Source organism: Gymnoscopelus microlampas (genome assembly GCF_963454915.1).
Source record: "Gymnoscopelus microlampas genome assembly, chromosome: 5".
NCBI classification, from domain to species: domain Eukaryota; kingdom Metazoa; phylum Chordata; class Actinopteri; order Myctophiformes; family Myctophidae; genus Gymnoscopelus; species Gymnoscopelus microlampas.
Genome location: NC_139942.1, coordinates 31,962,217 through 31,983,417, shown reverse-complemented (window position 1 = coordinate 31,983,417; position 21,201 = coordinate 31,962,217). Strand labels below are relative to the sequence as shown.

Sequence of the window (21,201 nt, the reverse complement as noted above, 5' to 3'; positions counted from 1 at the left end):
ACGTACTGTGGAACTAGAACAGAAATATTTGCTGATAGTTTCAATATACTTGAGTGGACTGTTCTACTTTTTTTTAAAACTTGTATTATACTTCATGCTGATATTCTGGTGAGGCTGGAGTTATCTGCCATTGTACCAGGATTATGCAATGATTGTACTCATTCAGAATGTAATTAGTTATTTCAAGTAAATACTGTCTGTAATGATTGTACTACTAATCCAATGGATTCAGTGTCCTCTGAAACATCTTAATTTCCGGTTTAACTGCCAATTAGAATTTTGAAAATGTCAGAGATGGATTCAGCAATCAGCATCCTCAACAACCCCCAATATCACATATTGTTCAAATAGGCCAAGCAGTTGCTGAAAGATTGTGGTAATTAATGCCATTTAAGCAAATTGTACTAAATAGCATTTATCCTTTCCTATTATTTATCAACAATAACAATATTTGGGCAATATTAAATTCTTGTCTATAACAGGTTCGTACAGGTATGTGTAACTTCCATCATGTACTATTTAGCATTGTATTAAATAGCATTACCAAATCTCGATAACTGCTTTTCAAGTTATACCAAAGTCCTGTGTATGACATGCCACTTTTTATAAGAAAATACCTACAAATGTTTTAATTACCTGTACAATAACCTTAATTGAACTGTGGATAACTGTGGTTTGTCCAGTAGGTGTCACCAGTGGGTAGCGATTGCAGAGAGACTAGAGATGCTGATCCTTCACCTTGTTGGATCCATTGACTGTATATAAATCATGGATTGTGTTATATAAACAGAATTACACCCAGCCATCTTAAGCATAACAAGTTTGAATGTAAGTCCCAATTTATGTCAGTGTATTTTCATTGATTACAATTCAGGAAATGGTCTACTACCTTTTGACTTTTCTTTACTTCACAAGGCAAGTTCTAGAGACAGTATTGATACATTAAGCTTTGGAGAAATGACTTACATTGAACTATAAGAGACTGGAAATTAGTAATGTCTTGCACGCAGCATAAGATGTAAAATAGTTTATTTTTGTAAATGTTTCTAAATTCAATTCCACAAACTCCAAACCTCATATTACTCTGTACACTTCAAAAGGCATTTTTCAAAAAAACATTTCAGACTACTTTACAGGACCAAGAAAAATGTAGCACAAACACACTGGCAGGATGATGTACTATCATACAAGAGAAGAAAAATATCCAAGAAACAATTTTGTTACAACCATTCATTGAGAAAATATATACAATTGAGTCTTCAGAAAGTTAAAAAAATACATGCCATATACATTACAAGTTCTAAGACTGTCTCCAAAATTTTACAGTCAACTTGAAATTGTGCACGCAAAACTCTTCCATTTCTAAGCATGTGACTTGTGAAGTGTCAGTATATGAAACATGTTTGATAAAGTACAATGCCATTCTCCATCTAAAAAGGTAGCACCACCTACTGTTCCAAATTCCCACATGATTCTTCTTGCACATTAGTTTCGTCTAACTGGCAAATCATTAGACGTTTGCACCTATTTGTCATTTTATTATTTTCCCCCAATGTAAAAACAAACACAAACATAAACGGATGGAAAACATGGTGGTGGTTCCTATGCCTACTGGTGTTAAAAAGTTAAAAGCAGTTTTGGGTGGCTTAAAACCTAATTCACAGTTCTTTAAATCAAACCTGATTAACAGCAAAACAGATCAGAGTAATCTCCTACCATCTGAAGAGTTTGTTTGATTCTGTAACCGATAACTCGTTACCACGTTAGTCAACAAAAATATTTCTTTTTGAGTGGTCAAAGTACGTGTAAGTCACAAAACACTACGCTACAATACCTTACTTTTCATACAACAAAAATACTTTGTGAATTATTGTGGTTATTTTACAAATTCTGTACAGAATAATCATAATATATACTCTCAAACTCAAATCATAATGTCCATCTTAAATAAATTTCAACAACAAACAGAACAAAAAAACAAAAACAATTTAAAAACACCCAAACATCACGAAGGTTAAGGTAGTATTTGGTCGGTTATTCCTATAATTTTCTGTATGTACATTTTGTACAAAAGTAACAGCATGTCTTCAATCTTCAAAAACAATAGCAGTCTAGCCTTCTTTAACTGTCTCATCATTTTGAGAATAAAATTCATTCACTCAGTAATAAATACAAAACGTCCTCTCGAATTCCACACAAATCACATGACAGAAACCTATGATAAAACTGACTCATGGAATCAAGTATCTTAAAAGTTTTTTTTTGTGTGTGTTTGTTTCTTTTTTAGTGCAAGTTAATATTCCCTTCGCGGTATTCATTGCTGTACATTCCCCATTCAGTGATGTCTACATTGAGTCATACGGTATACATTGACGGCATGAAACAAAAGGGCCTGCCCTTAGTAAGCAATAAGGCCGCACACTGCACAGTGCTCTCTCCCATCATTCGCTGGTGGATTTTGCGCCTTATGTATACCCAACAACACACAGATACATATAGACAGACAGAGGACATCCAATAATACAGAGCCTCTCACATATGGCACAAGTCACATCCTGCTACTGCCCTGCGTATATCTATTCCTCCACCCATCCCTCTCTCTACTAGCCAACATGGGATTTCATTCACCCGTCTAAGGGATCAGGCCTTCTGCTCATTCATATAATGACTTCAGTGTGAAATGCTCATCTCTGTACAGAGATCAGGGCATCCACACAGTATGGCAAGAATGCATTTGTGTTTTTTCTGATGTTTTCGTTTTGCTCAGTTAATCCACTTCCTGCATTCAGGAGCTCCACAGTGGCAGGCAATCTTGTGCTGACCATCCACAGTGTCAAACTGGTAGTCAAAGCACAGCTGCAAAGCAGGGCAAGAGGAAAATGTGAGCATGAATGTAACCCATGTACAGAGGTAAATTGATATTTTGATTCATGGACAAGCGACCCACCTCCTCTCCTTTCTCAATCCTGCGATTGCAGCTGATGATGATTTTGTAACCCCTTTCGAACGTCACCACCTCAGCGACACAGTTTGGGGCACAAGAGTGGTTGATATACCTTTGTAACGGAACCACATCAGGACATGGCATGGTTACACTTCATTCATATGATTCATCAGACTCATAACATTATACATATCAATGGGATACAGTCAAGTTATAGCCTGACGTTTTTCAAAATGTCTACTGTACCTTGCTAGCCCCCCTGTTCGAGAGGCATCAACGACATGTTCGCTGTCAATCCGAAACATGAACACACTTCGATTCTGTAAGGGAGGGAATAAATATTAATAATAAGCAGAATTTTTAACTAAAGACCAATATATAATTAAAAAAAACATAACATACCTGAGATCTATAGAGCTTTTCTTTACTGATGGCAACCTCATTTCGGAGGATAGTTCCATTGTACTCAATCATCATGGTTTGTTTTTCAATGTCCCTAGCAGAAAACAGCCCCAGGCCCTGTGAATAAACAAAACATTTAGTGATTAATTCAGTCTACAGGAACCTTTTTAGAACTGGTAAGTATGTCACATGTAGTACAAAACTGACCTGGATGCGGGAGCGGCCAAGATAGACATTGGCTCTCCACTCGCTCTTCATCCAACGATACTGGGAGGACCTGGGATGCACAACTGGAGGCTTGCTGGGAGGGGCTCCACCTTCTCCTTGGGCCACATTCTGGTTGGACCTGGCGCTGTTGTTGGTAACAGCCTGGGGCTGTGGCCTGTGTAACAAGGAAGATGATTGAGTGATCAGCCATCCTTGAGTCGAATGCAATGGTAATGTTATGTATACAAGGGTCATCTTAGAGTTACCTTATCACTAGCGTTTTGGAGGGGGGGTTGATTCGTGGTTGGGAGCGGGCACTGCCAGCAGGGTTGAACATGAGTGGCAACTCCATCAAAGGGTTGCGTCCATAGCGGAAGGAGTACTGCTCACATGCTTCCACTCCAGGGAGCTGGAACAGAACGGGACAGGGTTATATTCTACAGCCTCGATAAGAACTGGTTTTATTTCTATTTTTTAGATTATGTTTTCAGCATCTCTGCTTTATTTCGACGTACACAGTGAGCAGAGAGATAGAAAAGGCAGGAGAGAGATAGAGGGGGGGGGGGGGGGGGGGGTGACATGCAGCAAGGAGCCCTAGGGCGGATTCTAACCCAGGCAAGCTACAGGAAGGATTTAGCCTCATTTACAGTACTAGACCGGTTCCCAACTAGAGAACGATGGAAGTCCAAAACAATGCAAGTTGGATGCATGCTCCACCTACAGTAGTTACGCAATACCCGTTGAACCCGTGTTAGCCACAACGCTGCGAGGTCTAATATCCGATTTTGTACTTGGTTGCGTGCCGGTGTCAGACCGAGGTACTGCAGCGGAAGTACAAGATAACATGTAGACATTTCACTGTGAAAATGCATGCCAGTGTTGTATATCAAAGTAAAACAAAGTTGTAACTGACATGACACTGGATAGCCATGTGTCTTTGCTCTGTTGAAACTGCAGTCCTCAGCCCAAACAGAACACATCTACAAGATAACGTGTCACCTCGCAGCTCTTTATTAGCCGTTAGGGCAGGATCTCCTCGTTTATCATTCGGCACTGAGGACCCCAGCTGGAGCACTCATACAGTGTCATCTTTTTTAAAAGATATTTTCTGGGGCTTTTTCTGCCTTTATTGATAGGAAAGTAGGCTGACAGGAAATGGGGAGAGAGATGGGGGGGGGGTGACACACAGCAATGGTCGTCGGGAACGGGAGTCCAACCCACGATACGCTGTCAAACTGGATTACCAGCATATGTGGTATGCGCCTGGACCGCTAGGCCAGCGGGCGCCCCTATACAGTGTCATTTTGACTATGCATCACCTCATGGTACTCTAGCACCTATGTCACTAAAACATTACTACAGACCTCTCAAAATAAACTACTACTAGACCTCACTCCCAGGACTCACCTAACCCCAGCTCACTTTACTAGGCTGGGATGGCTCAGGGTAGAGGACAAAGTACAGCATCTTGCAATGGGCCTGTAAGATCAGTGCCCATGTTATCTGTCAAAATACTTCACTAGAGTGAGAAACGGCGTTCTACTATTCTGCCACCAAAATGTGGAACGCTCCACCAGCCATCAAACGGTGCGACTCCCTATCCTCATTCAAAACCCCCGTAAAAGAGCACCTGTCTGAAATATACAACAGGGGGAAAGTCTTCTAGCTTTCCTCCAGAGTACCCTCCCCCTCCTCGCCACGCTGTTTCTGTAAATATACCTTTTATTTATGATGATTTGTATTGTATTTTTTGTGTTATCCTTTCAGCATTGCGTGCAAAATTGTACTTGCTTTACTCGTTGATAACGGATGCAATCAATCAATAGTAGATCTGTACTTTTTCCACAAGGGATACCCTTGTGCAATAGAGTATAAATTAAGCTTAACAGTCTGCTAATGATATCACGATCTCTATTCTGTGATATCTCATACACCGTTGACTGTCATTGTCTACCGACAGTACTGAATTGGATACCGCACACTGTTTACTGTATTGACAGTATACATTGAACATATTACGCACACTGTTTACTAGTTAAAGCAACTTTTAAGTTTTCTATAAAATCACAGAAAAGCAGATACAAACCGATTCAGTGATTTTGGTGACAGCAGAGACCGTGAGCCCAAAAAGGTCCTCTCCTTTTAGGTACACAGGAAAAAGTTGCAGAGTGCCGGTTTCAGCTCTTCTCTCAGCGACTGTACCGAGAACTTTATCCCACACTCCTAGTGGGACAATAAAAATAAGCAAGAACGTTATAAACCATATCATCTGTTTACATGGCTGGGATGCATGGACAACTTACATGATTGAATTGAATCCTCTGACAAGAGTGATCGGAGGCATACCTTTAGCAGTATGGTCAGCCAGAAGCAGTTCTTGGTAGCCCTGTTCAATGACCCGGATGCAGAACTCTGGCTGATCATCTCTTTCCTCCACAGAGCACACGTAGCGGCAGCGCCGGTTGCTTTGGCGCATGCTCCAGTAGATTCGACAAGCCTCGTAGCCAACTGGGAAGATGGTAGTGGCCGAGTGGAAGGCAGCCATCTGCTGGGGTGTGAGTTGTCCAATGGCGTGCAGTACCAGGCTGCCCACACGAAGGGTGTAGCCTAGCTCGGGCTGCCGTATGGCAGCGGCCATCTGACGCACTTCGTCCCTCTGGACGTAGACGCGGCGAAAGACAGCGAAGCAGCGCAGCTCGTGCTCTAGTGCCTGGCCAGTGGTGCCGCGGGGCCTGTGGGCGTGACACAACATGGTTTTGTCCTTGAAGAAAGTGCAGTGAGCCTGCAGGGCACAGGTGAAGTGGTAGACGTTGGTGCACCGGAGGCGGTGGCAGCCGCTGGTGGCACCCATCTGCTGGCAGTAGGCGCAGCGGACTGACTGCCCGCGTCGCAGCGCCATCTCCACGTTGATGAGGGCGCCCGCCTGGGTCTCGTACACCTCGGTGGACCACAGGGCACAGTTGAGGTGGACCCACACGTCCAGATCAAGGTTGAGGAGCCTGGCGGGGCCGTCTGTGATGCCATCTCCCAGCTGGTGGCAGAAACAGCAGCGCCTCTGGTCGCGGAGCGAGGAGGCCGGGCGCAGGGAGGCCCCCAGCTTCTTCAGGAGCTCATCGATCTTATCCTCATCTGGGAGGAGGGAGTTCCCTCTGTGCACCACCACCTGGATCGTCCACTTCCTCCAGCGCAGGCCCTTGTGTCTCTTCCCCTGGTGCCAGCCATCATGGTGGGCCCTCGGCCGGGTCTTCAACTTCACTGTGACTTTGATGGTGTCAGATTTGGTCTCTGTCTTTGGTGTCACGCTGGCCGTGGGGAAGGGGATGGGAGGGGTGGAGGGGGGAGACTGTTTGGGCTGGAGCTGGGCCAGGCAATGGACGTCCAGAGAGGACATGTTGTTGCTGTACTGGTGCTGGGCTTTGGAGAGGCTCTCCTTCTCCTCCGAGTCTGGCAGAAGGGCCATCGTTTCCTGGAAAGACCGGATCAGAACATGATGTACAACACACATAAAAAACATAATATATTCTCTGCCTGTTTAGATTGTTATGTTAATGCAAGGTATGCTGTCATACAAACCTTAGATTCTGTGTTTGATCCGGGTTGTGAGGATGAAGACGGGGAAGAAGCATAGAGAAGGAAGCAGCTGTGACTGCAAAAGACCAAGTTCCCCTCGGAATTCAATTGACCTTCAGCCTCCTGAAGAGAAGTTGGGAGTCACAGTAGGAGGATATTTAATAAATGATTCAGTGATGAATTAAAGCCTGATCAACATGCCTCACTGAAGTTAAATTGGAATAAAAATGTAGTTATGAAATAAACATCAAAAGGCTACGGTATTCAAATAACTGAGGCATCCCCAGTCAGTGGGGCACACTGCTTAACCCACTAATTGCTCTGGGCTGGATTGCACTTCAACAGGGAGGATTTGCATAATCAGTGGATATGTGTTACTATGCATATGTGGGCGTGTCTGTGGTTGAGTGTGGACGTAAAGTATAGATGTGTATGTGTGTGGGCCTCGAGGCTGAATGTGGATTAACGTAACCTTTGAAGTGAGGTCTGGGCCTCTGGTCATGACCCGTCTATACAGTGCCTCCTGGGAATAGCTACCACTATTATAAGCCATGGCCTATAAGCATGCCTGTCTGGCATAGACAGCTTTCAACGGGCCAATATAGATTTAATAATTTAGACCTAACCATCAACTAACCTGTTCGGTATGGTTATGTAATATGGAGGTACTGGACAGAAATGTCAGTGTTTACATAATTGCTCATTTCAACTTCATAAACATTGACAGTTTTGACAAAAAGAAAATCTTGACTGGATTAAGACTGTTCAAGACCACGTACACTATCAGTAGTTACAAAATGACTGCCCACCTGGCCATGTCTTTTCATTGCTAAAGATTCTTCACGGTAAACATTACATTATGAGAAACTGGCTCTACTACAACTACAGCACATATTGTGTGTAGTCATGTATTTTGGAATTGAATTACAGTATTTGTCCCACACTCCTCCTGATGTTGTAATGCAACTCTGTTATGTTTCAAAGCCTTGAAGTGATCAAGACAAGTCTTCCCAGGATGGCATAAGAAGAGAAACCATGGATGGACATGCCAAACTATGCATCTGGAGATCACTACCTGTTTGTGGGCAGGGATATCTTTGGTGGATTTCTGCACTCCGTTTCCAAGAACCACTACCTTGCAGTGACAGCACCACTGAGGCTTGGTTCCAGGGCTGCCCGGGGGTTTCTGATCAGATCCTCTGACTGCAACTGAGGCTGGAATAGAGACACAATTTAGAACAATTACACACAACTACTACTCATGTATGCCCTAGAAGCAAGCCCACTAGGATCATCCTATGTGTTTTTCTCCAAAGGCATGACTTCAGCCAAGACTGACAGAGGAAGATAGAGGACAGTGTTTCACAACATGCCCTCTCACAATGATCTTTCTCACAGTATGATGTTCAATAGTAAAATCAAACAAACATTAGTTTGGAAGATGAGCACCTAATTAAAGATCTAAAAGTAATTACGCTAGATAATGGAGACAAATGCCTACATCCGTACAGTCATGATGAGGTGTCCACTTTCTCATCTAAAAAGGTTTACATGCCAACTGCCCACATCCATTAGACTCGTGCCTGATGGGTTGACAGTTTGCACGCCAATGTGCTCCAAGGATCATTACTCTGTTTCATTAGCTGAGAGGATCGCTGTCTGAAATCAATAAGGATGCCTGTCAGCACCTGGGCCAGACACTGCCTTTAGCCCCAGACGGATAATGATGTGCAAGACAAAACGGCCATTTGTAAACATAGTTAAAAGAGCTAATTAATTCTAAGGAGGTTGGGGGGACACCATTGCACATTGAGACTGGCCTAGTGTTTTGTGTTATTTTTTTGAGGATGTCGTTAAGGTTTGACAGAGTATTCAAGCATTGAGCACTTTTTTTAAGATCTATTTTTATTCAGGTTATATAATATTATCTCACCTGGGCCCTCAGGTTGGAAACGGAGAGGCTGCTGGTGATGCTGCTGCATAACGCTCTGTGCTCCGCTGGACCTCATCAGCTGGCCATGGCCCCCATGTGGAGGTCCGCTGTCACCGCGTCCCTGGAAGAGCATTGGGGACCGATGCTCCAGGCCATGTGGGCCCACCCTCAGCCCACTGAGCATGGCCAGGGGGCCCCTGTCTGGGGTGCTGCTGACCTCATAGCTGCTAGGGATCTTCACACAGAGGAGGTCGGAAATGGCTGCCACCACACCTGTGATGTTCTGAAACCAAGCCACATGAACAGTCTCAGTCCTGTCCTTATTAGAAAACATATACCTCAACAATAGGGTTATGACGGTCACAGAATGTTAGCTGGTCGATCGCCACTTGGTAATTGAAATCGATTGGGATAATCGCATCGTCTTGTGGGGGTGGGTAAAATGTGCTTTTAATTTTGTGTCAAATTAAATCAGTCCCAGTATCAGCATGTGCTGCTTATTTTAATGATGTTGTGCCGTTGTAACTGGTCACCCACTGGACCATAGAGAGCGGATGGAATTCTCATGTCGGCTGCCTCTGTGGACATATTGAGGCAGAGTATACGCATACGCACATGTTATTTGATGACAGAAATATATCCTTAAATGTTGGGCAAATGTAGTTGAAGGAGTTCAGACATGGAATAACTGAAGCCTAGCCCCGCTAGCCAAGTGAGGCTAGCTGGTAGCCTATAACAAAGCGTTGTTAACCGGTAGGCTAACGCCATGAAGGGTGGCTACGTGCAAGGTTCCCAGAGATGTCAGGACATCAAGGATGCCTTAGATATTTATCGGAACGGTAGATTATTTTGAAAAAGTATACATTTTAGAAAAACATTAACAGATGTTTTGATGACTGCCAATCACACTAAAATGAAATAACAGGCCCAGCCCTAGATTACATTTTCTTTTGTAGCATAGGACAACAAAAATGACAACAGACTATTTTGACAACATTGGTTTACTGTAAAAGTGTAAAGAATTTGTGTTTTCTCACCTCAGCTGCTTGTGGTCTCAGAGTGATGGCCACTGACACCAGGCCCTGTTTGGAATCATTAGACATAGAACTGAAGGGAGAGCCGAAGAACATTCCAGAAGGCTCCGTCTTGACATCCTGCAACTTGATCTCTGATCCTGCAGTAGGGACATTAGTATAGTATTAGTATAATAAATAAGGGCACTGAATAGGATTAATAATTGGCCATATTCATATGGTGGCCATTTTGATCTCATGTCATACTGGGCCAAGTACGACGGAATAGAAAAAGGGCTGCTGTGTGAATATTGTCAATGATCGCATAGTGTGTATTTACCTTTCCCACCAGGTGCAGGGAGCATGGGGAGGATGGGAGACAGGCAGGGGGAGCGAGGCTCCTCCTTCACCCGTGACAGGTCTGGGTAACGACTTATCTCCATGCCGACCACACTTTCGGGAGACGAGGATGGAACAAAGCTGTCTGGCGTTTCCCTATCTTTGCAAGGCTCCTGCCCCCTGTTACTGTTAAAGCCAAGCCAAGAGAGACAATATCCGATTAGCGTAATAGGGACCCTATGCATGATTTTCAACATTATCGCTATATATACACACACAGTATTTGTTGGAGAGTTCCATTTGTTGATTTACCCTCAGTGGTGACTGTGAAATTGTATTTGAAAATAGCGATTTACAAGCTCACAATGTGCCATAGCGTGTTTGCGTTATTTGCACAGTAGACCGTCTATTTTTGCCAAATGTTCAGCTATTATCAGAGAATGTTTGCCTATTATGACATGCCCAGAATAGGGATGCTAGGGTTCATTTGGTTGAGCGACGTTGTGACAGCCATCTGTAAAAACACTGTTGTAAATCACTAGCATCTGGCAGCATCTGGCACCGTTACCTGAGCTCTTCCTGGTTGTTGTGAGGCGGGGTGGGGAGCGAGGCTGGAACGTCCACCGTTTTGGGTCCCTGGGCGATAGCTCGGGCCAGCAGGTCTTCTTCTGTTCTGAATGGGACATGGAGCGGCTTCGGAACAAGGCCTTTGGAGACTGGTATGGAAGAGGAGCACATTAAAACATGAGAAGCTACTGTTTTTTTTCCCCTCATGGCATTGCACAGTGAATTATAACATGCCTTAAACGGCACAGTACCAACTTTATGAAATCAACTGCTCCTCTGCAAACTTCTAGACATTTTTTTGAGGATCGAAGTGTCAGGATTTTCACCTCACTCGTTAAAATGTCAGGGGTTTACTATTTGGGAAATGGGAATTTTAAAACAAAACTTTTTTTTTTCATCTGTCACTAACTCCTCTCTCTCTCTCTCTCCGAATGCTCACCTATGACAGCGGCTTTGCTTGCCAGCTCTTCTGTTGTGGCAAAACCGTTGATCATCTTCTGTCGGTTCACAGGTGGCGGAGTGGGAGGGAGAGATGCCGGTGGCGTGGGCGGGTTGCTCAGATTACTCTGCTGTGAGAGGCCAGACACAATATGATGTCATCACACCATGCTGCAGCCATACTGACACATCGCATCGCATCACTCACTCTGCTACTCTTGCTTCCCTTGGGAGTCAAAACCCAAACAAGGTATGAACGGGACTCACCTTGTAGGCCAGCTGGGAATAATAGTCAGAGACTCCGTCCAGCGACGCGCTGCCAAAGTTCCCAGACAGAAGGTTCTCTCCGTTCAGCTGGCCACTGCCGTAGGGAGCGAAATGGGCAAAGTTGACCCCGATGAGTGGCTCCATTAAGGGAAGCAGGGAGAGCTGCTGTAGTGTAGAGAAAGAGAGCGAGAGAGAGAGATAGTGTCAGCGAGGAAAGACTGCAAAGTAAAAGCCCAATTAAAGTGTTAGGGAATGTTCAAGCTTCAACTGTCTAAATCAGTGATTCTCAAACATTTTCATGCCAACCTGTGAGGAGAAAAAAATGGTGCCAGGCACCTCCATAACAGAAGATTTGTGTAAAACATTATTCAACAAAAAATCGTTCAAAAATAGCCAATCAAGCTCACAACGCATTACATCGCGACACGTTGCAAGCTTGTAGATCAGCTTTTTATAAGTATAAAATAGGGTTCAAGTTAACTGCCTGTGATGCAATATTAGCACATTTTTCTGAGGACCCCCAAGATCCCCTTTCAAGGACCCCTGGGGGTCACGGCACCCACTTTCAGAAGCCTTGACCTAAAGTACTAAAAGGTATCTCACCGTCTGCTATGCTTACTGTATATATTTAGTTATTATCTTGATACTTTATAGCTACACTTTTAAATTGTCTTGTTGCTACTCTCGTATACCTGTACATGGGATGTAACAATACCATCTTGAATTATACAAATACTTCCATTTAAGTGATAATTCACCATAAAACATTATATCAAGCTTATCTTGGGTATGACACCATCGAAATAATTGTAGAAAAAGAAAGAAAGAAAAAAAAGGGAAAAAAAAAACGTGAACCTCTGCTGGAGAACCCAGTAGTATAGCATACAGAAAACGATTCAATTAAGAAATTTCTTTTTAATCAAACTGTTAGATGTGATGTACATTCTATTACAGTACACCTCAGAGGGAAAGTGATGCTGTTCCAAAAAAAAAAAGGGGGGGGGGGGAGCTTAAATCAAATCAATAACGAGCCCAGAGGAGGGTTAGCATAATCATAATTCTCCTTCCATTCTCCTGAATAATAACCGCTACTAATGCCTGGGTGTTTAAGTGTCACCAAGCAATATCATTTTCAAGTACATAATTACAGTAATATGCTTATGATACATGAAATGGTGCCTTCACGCCCAGTGGAAACAGTGTTCTAATTCAGCTCTAATTAGTACTGCAATCGACTGAAGGCGGCGTGATGATTTCATGCAAGGCTCTCCTATAATGAAGGATGTCCCCAGCTTCTTTTTTAGGTGCCAAAACTTATAGGGTGGCGTGTCTCCCTTCCACTGTCAATGATGATAAGATCATAACGTCACATTTTACCTACCTGTTTAATCTGGGTCATTATGGTATCGGTGCCAGAGTGCATCAGCTGCTTCTCATCCCCTTCCTTTTTCCTCTTCTTATACCTGGAGGCTGGCTTTTCCCCACCTTTGGGTGCTCTCTTGTTCCTCCCTTTCTTCTTTTCCTGTTCAGGGAGCAGAGGTCCGGGGAAGTCGGCCATGCCATCAGAGTACGCCTGTGGGTGAGAGGGAAGATGTCACTTCCAATTTTAAGTCTGCTCAAGCAAATGGTTACAAAAGAGTAGAGCATATCCTAAAACGTAGTTGCTTTTGACCAGTAACATTGCATTATTATCAGAGAAGCCACATTTTGAAAGCTATTGGAGTGACTCAGCTATGACTCATAGCAGTGTAACCCTGCGATGTACATCCCATTTGAGTCACTTTGGTGTGTCTTTGGCCCATGCTGTCGATCACTTTCATCTCTAGAGCTACAGACTCACCCCATTGCTGTCCATGGAGCACTGCCTCAGAAGGGCCTTGCAGTCTGTTGCCTCTTCCTCCTCGGAGCGCATGCTCTCGTCTGACCTCTGGTGAGGCAGCCCCGGTGGAGGCGTGCTCTTGTTCTTCAGGAGGTGTTTCAGCAGTTCGTTGCTGGCCTCACCCTTGTTGGGGGGACTCTGCCCTGTGGGGAAGGGGGACATGCCCCCTTTGCTGCCCTCTTCTTTCACAGAGCCAATGTCAGAGCTCACATGGCTATCCCTGGGCCCGTGGCACTCGCTGGCCTCGATCTGCTCCAGCTTGATGTTGCTGAGGATCCGCTCTTGTTCCAGTGCCTGGGCCCTCGCCGCGTCTGAAGGGAGACCCGGCTGTGCCCCTAGCCCGCCAGACAGCTGCCTCTCCAGCTCCGAGTGGCTGGGAGTTGAAGAGCCCAGGTGCGGGGATCTGGAAAGGTCCTGGTCTCCGAAGAGATGGGTGTTCCTGGTCGGTGTGGAGGACGTGTCCGATACGCACGGCGTGAGAGGAGCTGTGAGATCAGAATGCGGGGTAGAGGGTGTCTTAACAGAATCTGCGTCATCGTCTTTCTTCTTTTTGCGATTTCTCTTCTTTTTCCCTTTCTCGTCTGGGATTATGTTGGAGTAGAGTTGAATTAGGGATTGTCCCGACCCGGGGTAGTTGGAGGGCAGAGGTGTCTCACCCCCGAATCCAGGACCTTCACCTGGCATCTGAGGCATCATACCTGGTCCGCTGAACCGACGAGGCCTCGGTTGACCCTGTGGAAAGTTAGCTGCTTGCAGGGCAAGATTATCAGGCCCAAAACCAGGCCCCATGTCCTGGGGCATCATCCCATTGCCCATCATGGCCCTCCTGTCACCTTGCATGAATGTTCCTGGAGGAGAGCCCATGCCCTGCTGCTGGGGAAACATTGGACCAAGTTGTTGTTGTTGTGGTGGTGGAGGCCGCTGGGGCTGCATGAAGTCCTGAGGCAGATCGGCATTAAAAAATGGCATCTGAGCGAGTGGCGCGATGTTCCCGTCCGGCCCCACCATGCCTTGCTGCTCCATCTCCATGCGCTGTTTGAGTGCCTTCTGTCGCTCCACCTCTTGCATCAGCTGCACCCGCTGCCTCTCCTGCTGCTCCCTCAGCCTCTCCCGCCTCTCGCGTTCCTGGAAACCCTCGCTGAATGGGTTATTGTCGTCAAACTTCAGACCCCCCGACTGCGCAGCTTTTCCGCCTCCGCCTGGTGGAGCCTGTGGTGGTTGGGGTTCCACTGGCATCTGGGGGTGCGGAGGTAGGTTTCCTATTGGCATCTGATGCGGCTGGCCTGGATTCCCCAAGGGCACCTGGGGTGGCATGATGGGTGGCATGACAGGACCGGGCATGGGCATGACAGGACCGGGCATGGGCATGCCAGGACCGGGCATGGGCATGCCGGGGCCGGCCATGGGCATGGGAGCTCCGGGGTGCCAGCCTGGTGGTGCATTGGGCATATGCGGAGGGGCATTTGTCTGCCCTGGGTGAAGTTGCATTTGCATCATGGGGTTCATAGAGGGTTGGACCATTGGTCGTCCACCTGGGACCATGACAGCAGGACCTTGCATAGGTGGCATCCCGGGCATCATGGGTGGCATGTTGTTTTGCTGCTGTTTGACTCTGTACTCCTCAATCAGCTCAGCATGCTCCTTCTGCTGTTTACGGATCTGAGCGCCACAGAGACAAAACATATAATTACGATGTAATTCAGCGCACTTGATTGCAGAGCCTAGGAGCTGCTGTATAGTCAAACTTTTTTCTTTCTTTAATGGGTTAAATCAAATAAACAGAATTACGATGCTAGGTTCGATGTTTACCTGGTATCCTAATTTCTTTGAAGCACTACATTGCTCTCTCTGCACTCTATTTATGTGACCATTTACCCTGTTTGTTTACCAAGGTTCATGCTTACTCTGATCTCGCACTCTACAAAATGCCTAAATTGTATGAAAATACACCTACTTCACAGAGGAGAGACATATAAAAGATGACTTCTGAGACACATTAAATGAAGCCATTTTGTTCGAAGCTAAAGCTAAGGTGAGATGACTTTGTCCTAGCTCGGGGCAGCCAAGCTTCAGAGAGTTGAGTTTTGACAGGCTGAACATTTACCTGCTCCAGTTGTTTCTGCACTACACCCTGCTGCTCTGTGACATGTTTGAGCTGCTCAGCATCCTCCTCTGGGAACTCCCGTCCTGCCTTCTTCGCCGTTCTCTGCTTGGCTGACAGGGCCTTCTTAGATTTCCTGTGAGCGCCGATCTTCTCTTCCAGAAACTTCTGCTGCATCTGAAGTAGTTGCTGCGTTTCCTGGAGCCACTCCTCATACTGAGCCCTCTGAGCGTTGTCTAAAAGAGACAAAGGCTCCTTTGTTATTGAGCTTGACAGTATAAAAAAATAAAAAAACGCTCAGACATCACCAGGCCTGACGGTACTTAAAAACAAAAAAGGAGAAGAAAAAAAAAGAACTGAGAGGCATATAATTGGAGAACTTACTGACAAAACCTGGTCCAAAGTTAGGGGGATTGGGCCTTGATACTTGTGTCAGTTTGCCATCCTGCGTTTAAAAGTGGACACAAGATGTTAGATGCTGTATTCATTCTTCTTGTAATTGGTGTATATGAGAATGCAATAACATGCAGGTAGACAAATGTTTTAATTACCTGTCCAACCACTTGTGGGGGTAGGGGAGCAGTTTCAGGAGGTGCTACAGGACCAGGAGGAAACCTGTGAAAAGACACAAAAGCACACTTTAAAGGGCATTTCTTTGTACTGTACAGCTCATTCAACTTTCCAAACAATGCTATAAATGAAACCAGGTCATGCAGTGGACGATATTGTTAATTATTACATAATTACTGCTATAACCTGCAAGTCTATACTCTGCTATAGCATTAACACACCAAACACCAATAATGTATTTTACCTGTTCATGACCATTGGTGTCATTCCCATGTTGTTCTGAACCATTACTTTATTGATGCCTTTCAGTGCTACCATCTTAGCCTTCATAATCGGGTCAGTGATGGCATCAAAATCTGCAATCGACAAAAAAGGTATAGTGGCTTTTCAGAGAGATTTACTGATAACATGCCAATTGTTCGGTGGTGCACAACCGTGTTTCAAACTCTTCTGACATTTTAACAGAAACATATTCTATATTATGACAGGCCAATATATTAGGGCTGTCAGAACGAATTTCATGATTCGAATATAATTCGAATGTGATTTGTTAAATTACATTTGAATGCTAAAAATGCTAAAATATATATATATTTTAAATAAGGTTTTAATTTTCCTGACCTACCAATGCGAAAACAAATGCTTTCATCATGTCACGCACGATCAACAATAACGTTTGAGTGCATGCACTGCACACAGAAAGTTAAGAACGTCGTCAGTGTGTGTGTGTCTGACTCTGGTCACGCTGAGACACACCACGTTGGTTCAGCCCTTAAAGTTTCCCCCCATAAACTTCACTTGAAAGTTACATTCAAGAAACTTGAATAATTATGACAACAGCAAAAGTTTTTATGTAACATTGTCCGTCTGTAATGTAGAGGAGCTCTTCTCTGCCTCTTTCTGTCGCACAGCCGTCCTATGCCTTCAACATGTAGTTGAGCTGTCGATCAGCCGATCTGCAAGCCCACAACGCGTCGCTGATGCAACCCGGTGTGGGCTTGTAGGTCAGCTGTGTTCCCTGCACGACGCCGTTGAACACCGAAGCAAAAACAGGCACTAGGCAGGAACGCACAGACATAAAGCGGTGATGGGTCACAGACGAGAGTGAGCCCCAACATATATTACTCTCCTCTTGAACCTGAAAATTAACCTAAATTAAAGCCATAACCTTTAAATAATATAGTTGGTTTCACTATTTTGTTTATTATAGCATTTGTATGTGTGCACGTGGGTGTTTATTATTGTTATTACTTTATATAATTATAAATTATATAAAATATTTGAATATTAAAAATAACAAAGCATTGAAATTTGAATGGGATTATAGAGGAAAACTGACAGCCCGTCAATACATTCACATTTCTGAAATAATCCGAATCAGTATTGCATTGTACTTGAGTATCATCATATCATTTACCGATGTTGGGGAAGAAGGAATCACTGGAGCGCTGTCGTATCATGGCCTGCATTTGTCTCTGCTGCTGCTGCTCCTGCCTCTCCTGGTCAAGGAGGTCCTGTAAGAGGAGTGGCTGCTCCTCCAGAAGCAGTGGCCGGTGCAGTGAGCCCTGCTGCATGGCCGAGTTCAGCATGGCCTGCTGTGCTTGGGTCAGAGGGCCCTGGTCCACTCCGGGGGACAGCCCCAGCTGATGTTCCGACACAAACCCGGCCATTGAAGCTTCCCCCGAGGTGGCGGCGGGGTCCATTGCAAGTCCAGAGGAATGCTGAGTATCAATGCCCTGGTTTTGCTGGGGCATGAGGTTGTTGCCTTGATTGACAGATTCAACCATTGGGTTTAATGACTGGTCTTCCGGCTGCTGCTTAATGAGTAAACTAGAGAGGACCGGGGTGGAGTCAGGTAACACTCCCTGCTGGTTTGCAGTCATGTTGCTTCCGGCCGCTTGCTGGTCTGTCACCTCTGCAGCTTTCTGACCATCTTTGACCTCCATTTTGATCTCCAGCCTGGGTACCATAGGGGCAGAGCCATAACCCCCGCTATTTTCTTGTTTGACTTCAGAAAAGTGCTCATCTGAGGCCTCCGACTTTGCCATCGCTGACATTGAAGTGGATGAGTTCTCAGCTGCTCCGGAGTTTGGGTTTTTCTTTTCAGACAGAGCCTTCTGGAAGTCTGTGGTGTCATTGTTATCATCCATTGGGTCACTCAGATCCAATTCCTCATTGAACAGGTCTTTCTTGATGTCATCTAGGTCAGGGTCTGTGTAGGCAATGATGTCAAACTTGCCAGATGTAAGGAAGTCGTCAAGGTGTAGGTCGTTCGTTTCTAGGTCTAAGTCTTTGCCATCCTCTGCATCCAAATTAAGGTTATCCAAGTCAGCATCAACCAAGTCTTTCACTTCCACGTCCTCAAGATCTTTGACTGCAGACTCCTCCGTGTCCAGTTTCTCATCCACGCCCTCAGTGCTTCCCACAGGGACCGGCTCAGACTGCCCTGAAGAGAGCATCATTGATGCTGCCATATTCTGGGACTCACTTGAAGCTGGCTGACTCATGGATCTCATCAGCGGAGACAGCTTAGGCATGTTGCTCCCTGGTATTTGGGGCTGATGGTTTAAATTGTCCATGCTGCCCGACAGATGGAGCTGGCCAGTCTGGTTGCCCATTGGGTCCATCATCCTGGGCCCTTGGTTGGAAGGAAACCTAAACTCGGGTCCACCCATGAAGCCTGGGGGTCTATGTGCCAGCATGTTGGGGTCCATGTTGTTCCCTTGCATGGCACCAGGGGCAAAGGGCATGCGAAGCCTGTTCTCTGCAGCCCTGTGTCGTAACTCGATGAAAGGCTGGCCCATGATGTTGTGCTGCTGCACGGGGATCCCACGTGGAGGGAAGTGCTGGGGCAGCCCGCCGGGGGGGCCTCCCATAGGCCTGGCCATGTCCATAGATATAGACCGTCTCATTTGAAGGGGGACATCTTGCATTGGATGAGGACCTCGGGCAAAGAATTCCTGGCTACCATGTGGTACTGGACCACCAGGTGGAAATGCAAACCTGAAAGTGAATTAATAATGTTTTAAGTACAATGCTGTGACATATCATTGCATTCTTTCTGAAATAGGGCTGGGTATTCACAAAGATTGATTCAATATACTGTATACACTGCAATAGACAAGCGCCCCCCAAGAATCCATGGTAAAAAAAAAGTTCTGAAAACCATTATTTTCTGCGATATTTGTGACCATCTGGAGGAGTGGAGAAGGAGTGGTGTGGTTTTGTGGCACGCAGTCGACACAGAGAGTATGAAGTTAAGCCTAATTTATGCTCTGTAGTCGCTCGCCAAAAAGAATAGATGTACGTATAAGCCAAGTATTCACGCTATCACGGGGTGAGTAAATGATAGGAAAGTCATTTTTTGGTTGAACTACTCCTTTAATCAGCATGAGCGATGAGTGCATTTTAAATCCATAATCCATGGATCTGACACCCTGCATCTCCACTCTCCATATGCCTACCTTTTATCCGCTAAGCACTCACAACAAATTGTCTGCTGCCCCGCTTCATGTGGAACTGTTCTTTTTATCTGTTGTCCTGTGTTCCACATATTGAGACAATGGCTCACATTTTGATAGGCTCTAGTTTTCAAAAGTGAAACAGACAGACGCTTTCCTAAAATCTGGCTTTTAAATAACTAGCTTTTTACTCCTTTCTCCTCCCAATTTAGTAATTATGCCAATTGATTCTTCCTCACACACATTTCTATGTGTTGTCACTGATGTTGTGTTCTACTGGCTGCCAGTGAGGAGCCCCCAACTGGAGGACGTCATCCGAGCGCTAAAATCTGGCTTTTATCCAATGGCTGCACAGAAAGTAGGCGAGGCTTTCACCACGGGGCTGTGTTTGATGGCAATCAAACTGCACACATGTGGGTCTACAACATGCATTGCGACGCGTTGTAAGCTTGTAGATCTGCTATTTTCGATGTGTGACACCGTCGTACTCGTATGATGTAGTATTATACATGAAACATAAATGAACCTGGGCATAGCATCAACCACATATTCTGTGGCATCTCTAATTCGGCTGTCTTTGAGGGGACAGTACCCTTGGTACCGCCAATATAAATTGTTGTTTTGGTTGTTTCTGTTTGATATGTTACTAGGCACAAAGAAAACAATATAGACACCTTACAGGCGACTTTCACGTTTATAGGGCTGGCCCCTGCAGTACAGCCAAAAAATACACCTCCTTTGTACAACGAAACATGATTATACAAAGATCGATCTTTAGTATTTGATAAATAAAACATTTTAGTAGAAATCGCAATTAATTAGAAAGTTTATTCTTCTACCCAGCCCTATTCTCCATTATAAAAATAGTAGCTCATTCATAATAGTGTTATAAAAAATAAGAGCAATATGAGAATAAAATGACAAACCTTGGCCCCTGATGTCTCAGTGCAGGGTCTCCAGGATGTGGAACCCTGGCATTAGGCCCCTCAATAGGGAAAGGGCCACGTTGATCACCAGGGAAAGGCCCAGGGAATCTCATAGGCCCTCTCATGGGTCCTTGTCCAGGATAGGGTGGAGGGGGCCTATTGTACATCTCACTCTGCTGCCCGGGACCCTCCTGGGGCCAGGGTCGAGGTGTTCCAGGGGGCATGCCACTGGCAGGATCCTGGGGGAGTCTTTCCTGGCGGATGGCACTCCTCTGTTGCTGCTGCTTCAGGAGCAGCTCTCGAATTCGTTGCCGCTACAAAATACAAAGCAAGTTGTCAATTTGTAAGTGTGTACAATTTATTGAAAGCTTGTTGAAATACTACAATAAATTATTATTCCCTACAATAAAACCTTGTTTAAAATGAATGCTTTTTTCCTGCAACTTGATTAATGCTTTACCTTTTTTTTTGTTTTTTACCCAATTAGACCTGAAAAACCTATACGTTGTTATACCTTTCAATCCAGGTACACCTTTGTGTAACATTAGCTGTTGCTAAATATATAGCAACATATATTTTTTTGA

At 45.0% G+C, this 21,201-nt stretch overlaps 1 protein-coding gene across 5 annotated transcripts in view; it reads right to left on the bottom strand.

The window, feature by feature from the left end:
• Nucleotides 1-1,012: 1,012 nt before the first annotated feature.
• LOC311045566 (histone-lysine N-methyltransferase 2C-like) overlaps nt 1,013-21,201 on the bottom strand; it is a 91,682-nt gene continuing 71,493 nt past the window's right edge. For all 5 annotated transcript variants that reach the window (XM_084057486.1, XM_084057489.1, XM_084057488.1 and 2 more), the window contains 24 exons: nt 20,618-20,931; nt 17,648-19,233; nt 16,475-16,586; nt 16,212-16,275; nt 16,045-16,105; nt 15,664-15,896; nt 13,521-15,218; nt 13,062-13,253; nt 11,681-11,845; nt 11,415-11,544; nt 10,977-11,124; nt 10,410-10,594; nt 10,094-10,230; nt 9,057-9,339; nt 8,199-8,338; nt 7,127-7,246; nt 5,900-7,019; nt 5,640-5,776; nt 3,820-3,962; nt 3,554-3,728; nt 3,347-3,463; nt 3,191-3,264; nt 2,948-3,056; nt 1,013-2,856 (listed from right to left, as the gene is read on the bottom strand). In XM_084057486.1, the coding sequence (XP_083913612.1) occupies nt 2,764-2,856; nt 2,948-3,056; nt 3,191-3,264; nt 3,347-3,463; nt 3,554-3,728; nt 3,820-3,962; nt 5,640-5,776; nt 5,900-7,019; nt 7,127-7,246; nt 8,199-8,338; nt 9,057-9,339; nt 10,094-10,230; nt 10,410-10,594; nt 10,977-11,124; nt 11,415-11,544; nt 11,681-11,845; nt 13,062-13,253; nt 13,521-15,218; nt 15,664-15,896; nt 16,045-16,105; nt 16,212-16,275; nt 16,475-16,586; nt 17,648-19,233; nt 20,618-20,931 (7,536 nt within the window). In that variant the 3' untranslated portion in view covers nt 1,013-2,763. The remainder of the gene's footprint in view (nt 2,857-2,947; nt 3,057-3,190; nt 3,265-3,346; nt 3,464-3,553; nt 3,729-3,819; nt 3,963-5,639; nt 5,777-5,899; nt 7,020-7,126; nt 7,247-8,198; nt 8,339-9,056; nt 9,340-10,093; nt 10,231-10,409; nt 10,595-10,976; nt 11,125-11,414; nt 11,545-11,680; nt 11,846-13,061; nt 13,254-13,520; nt 15,219-15,663; nt 15,897-16,044; nt 16,106-16,211; nt 16,276-16,474; nt 16,587-17,647; nt 19,234-20,617; nt 20,932-21,201) is intronic.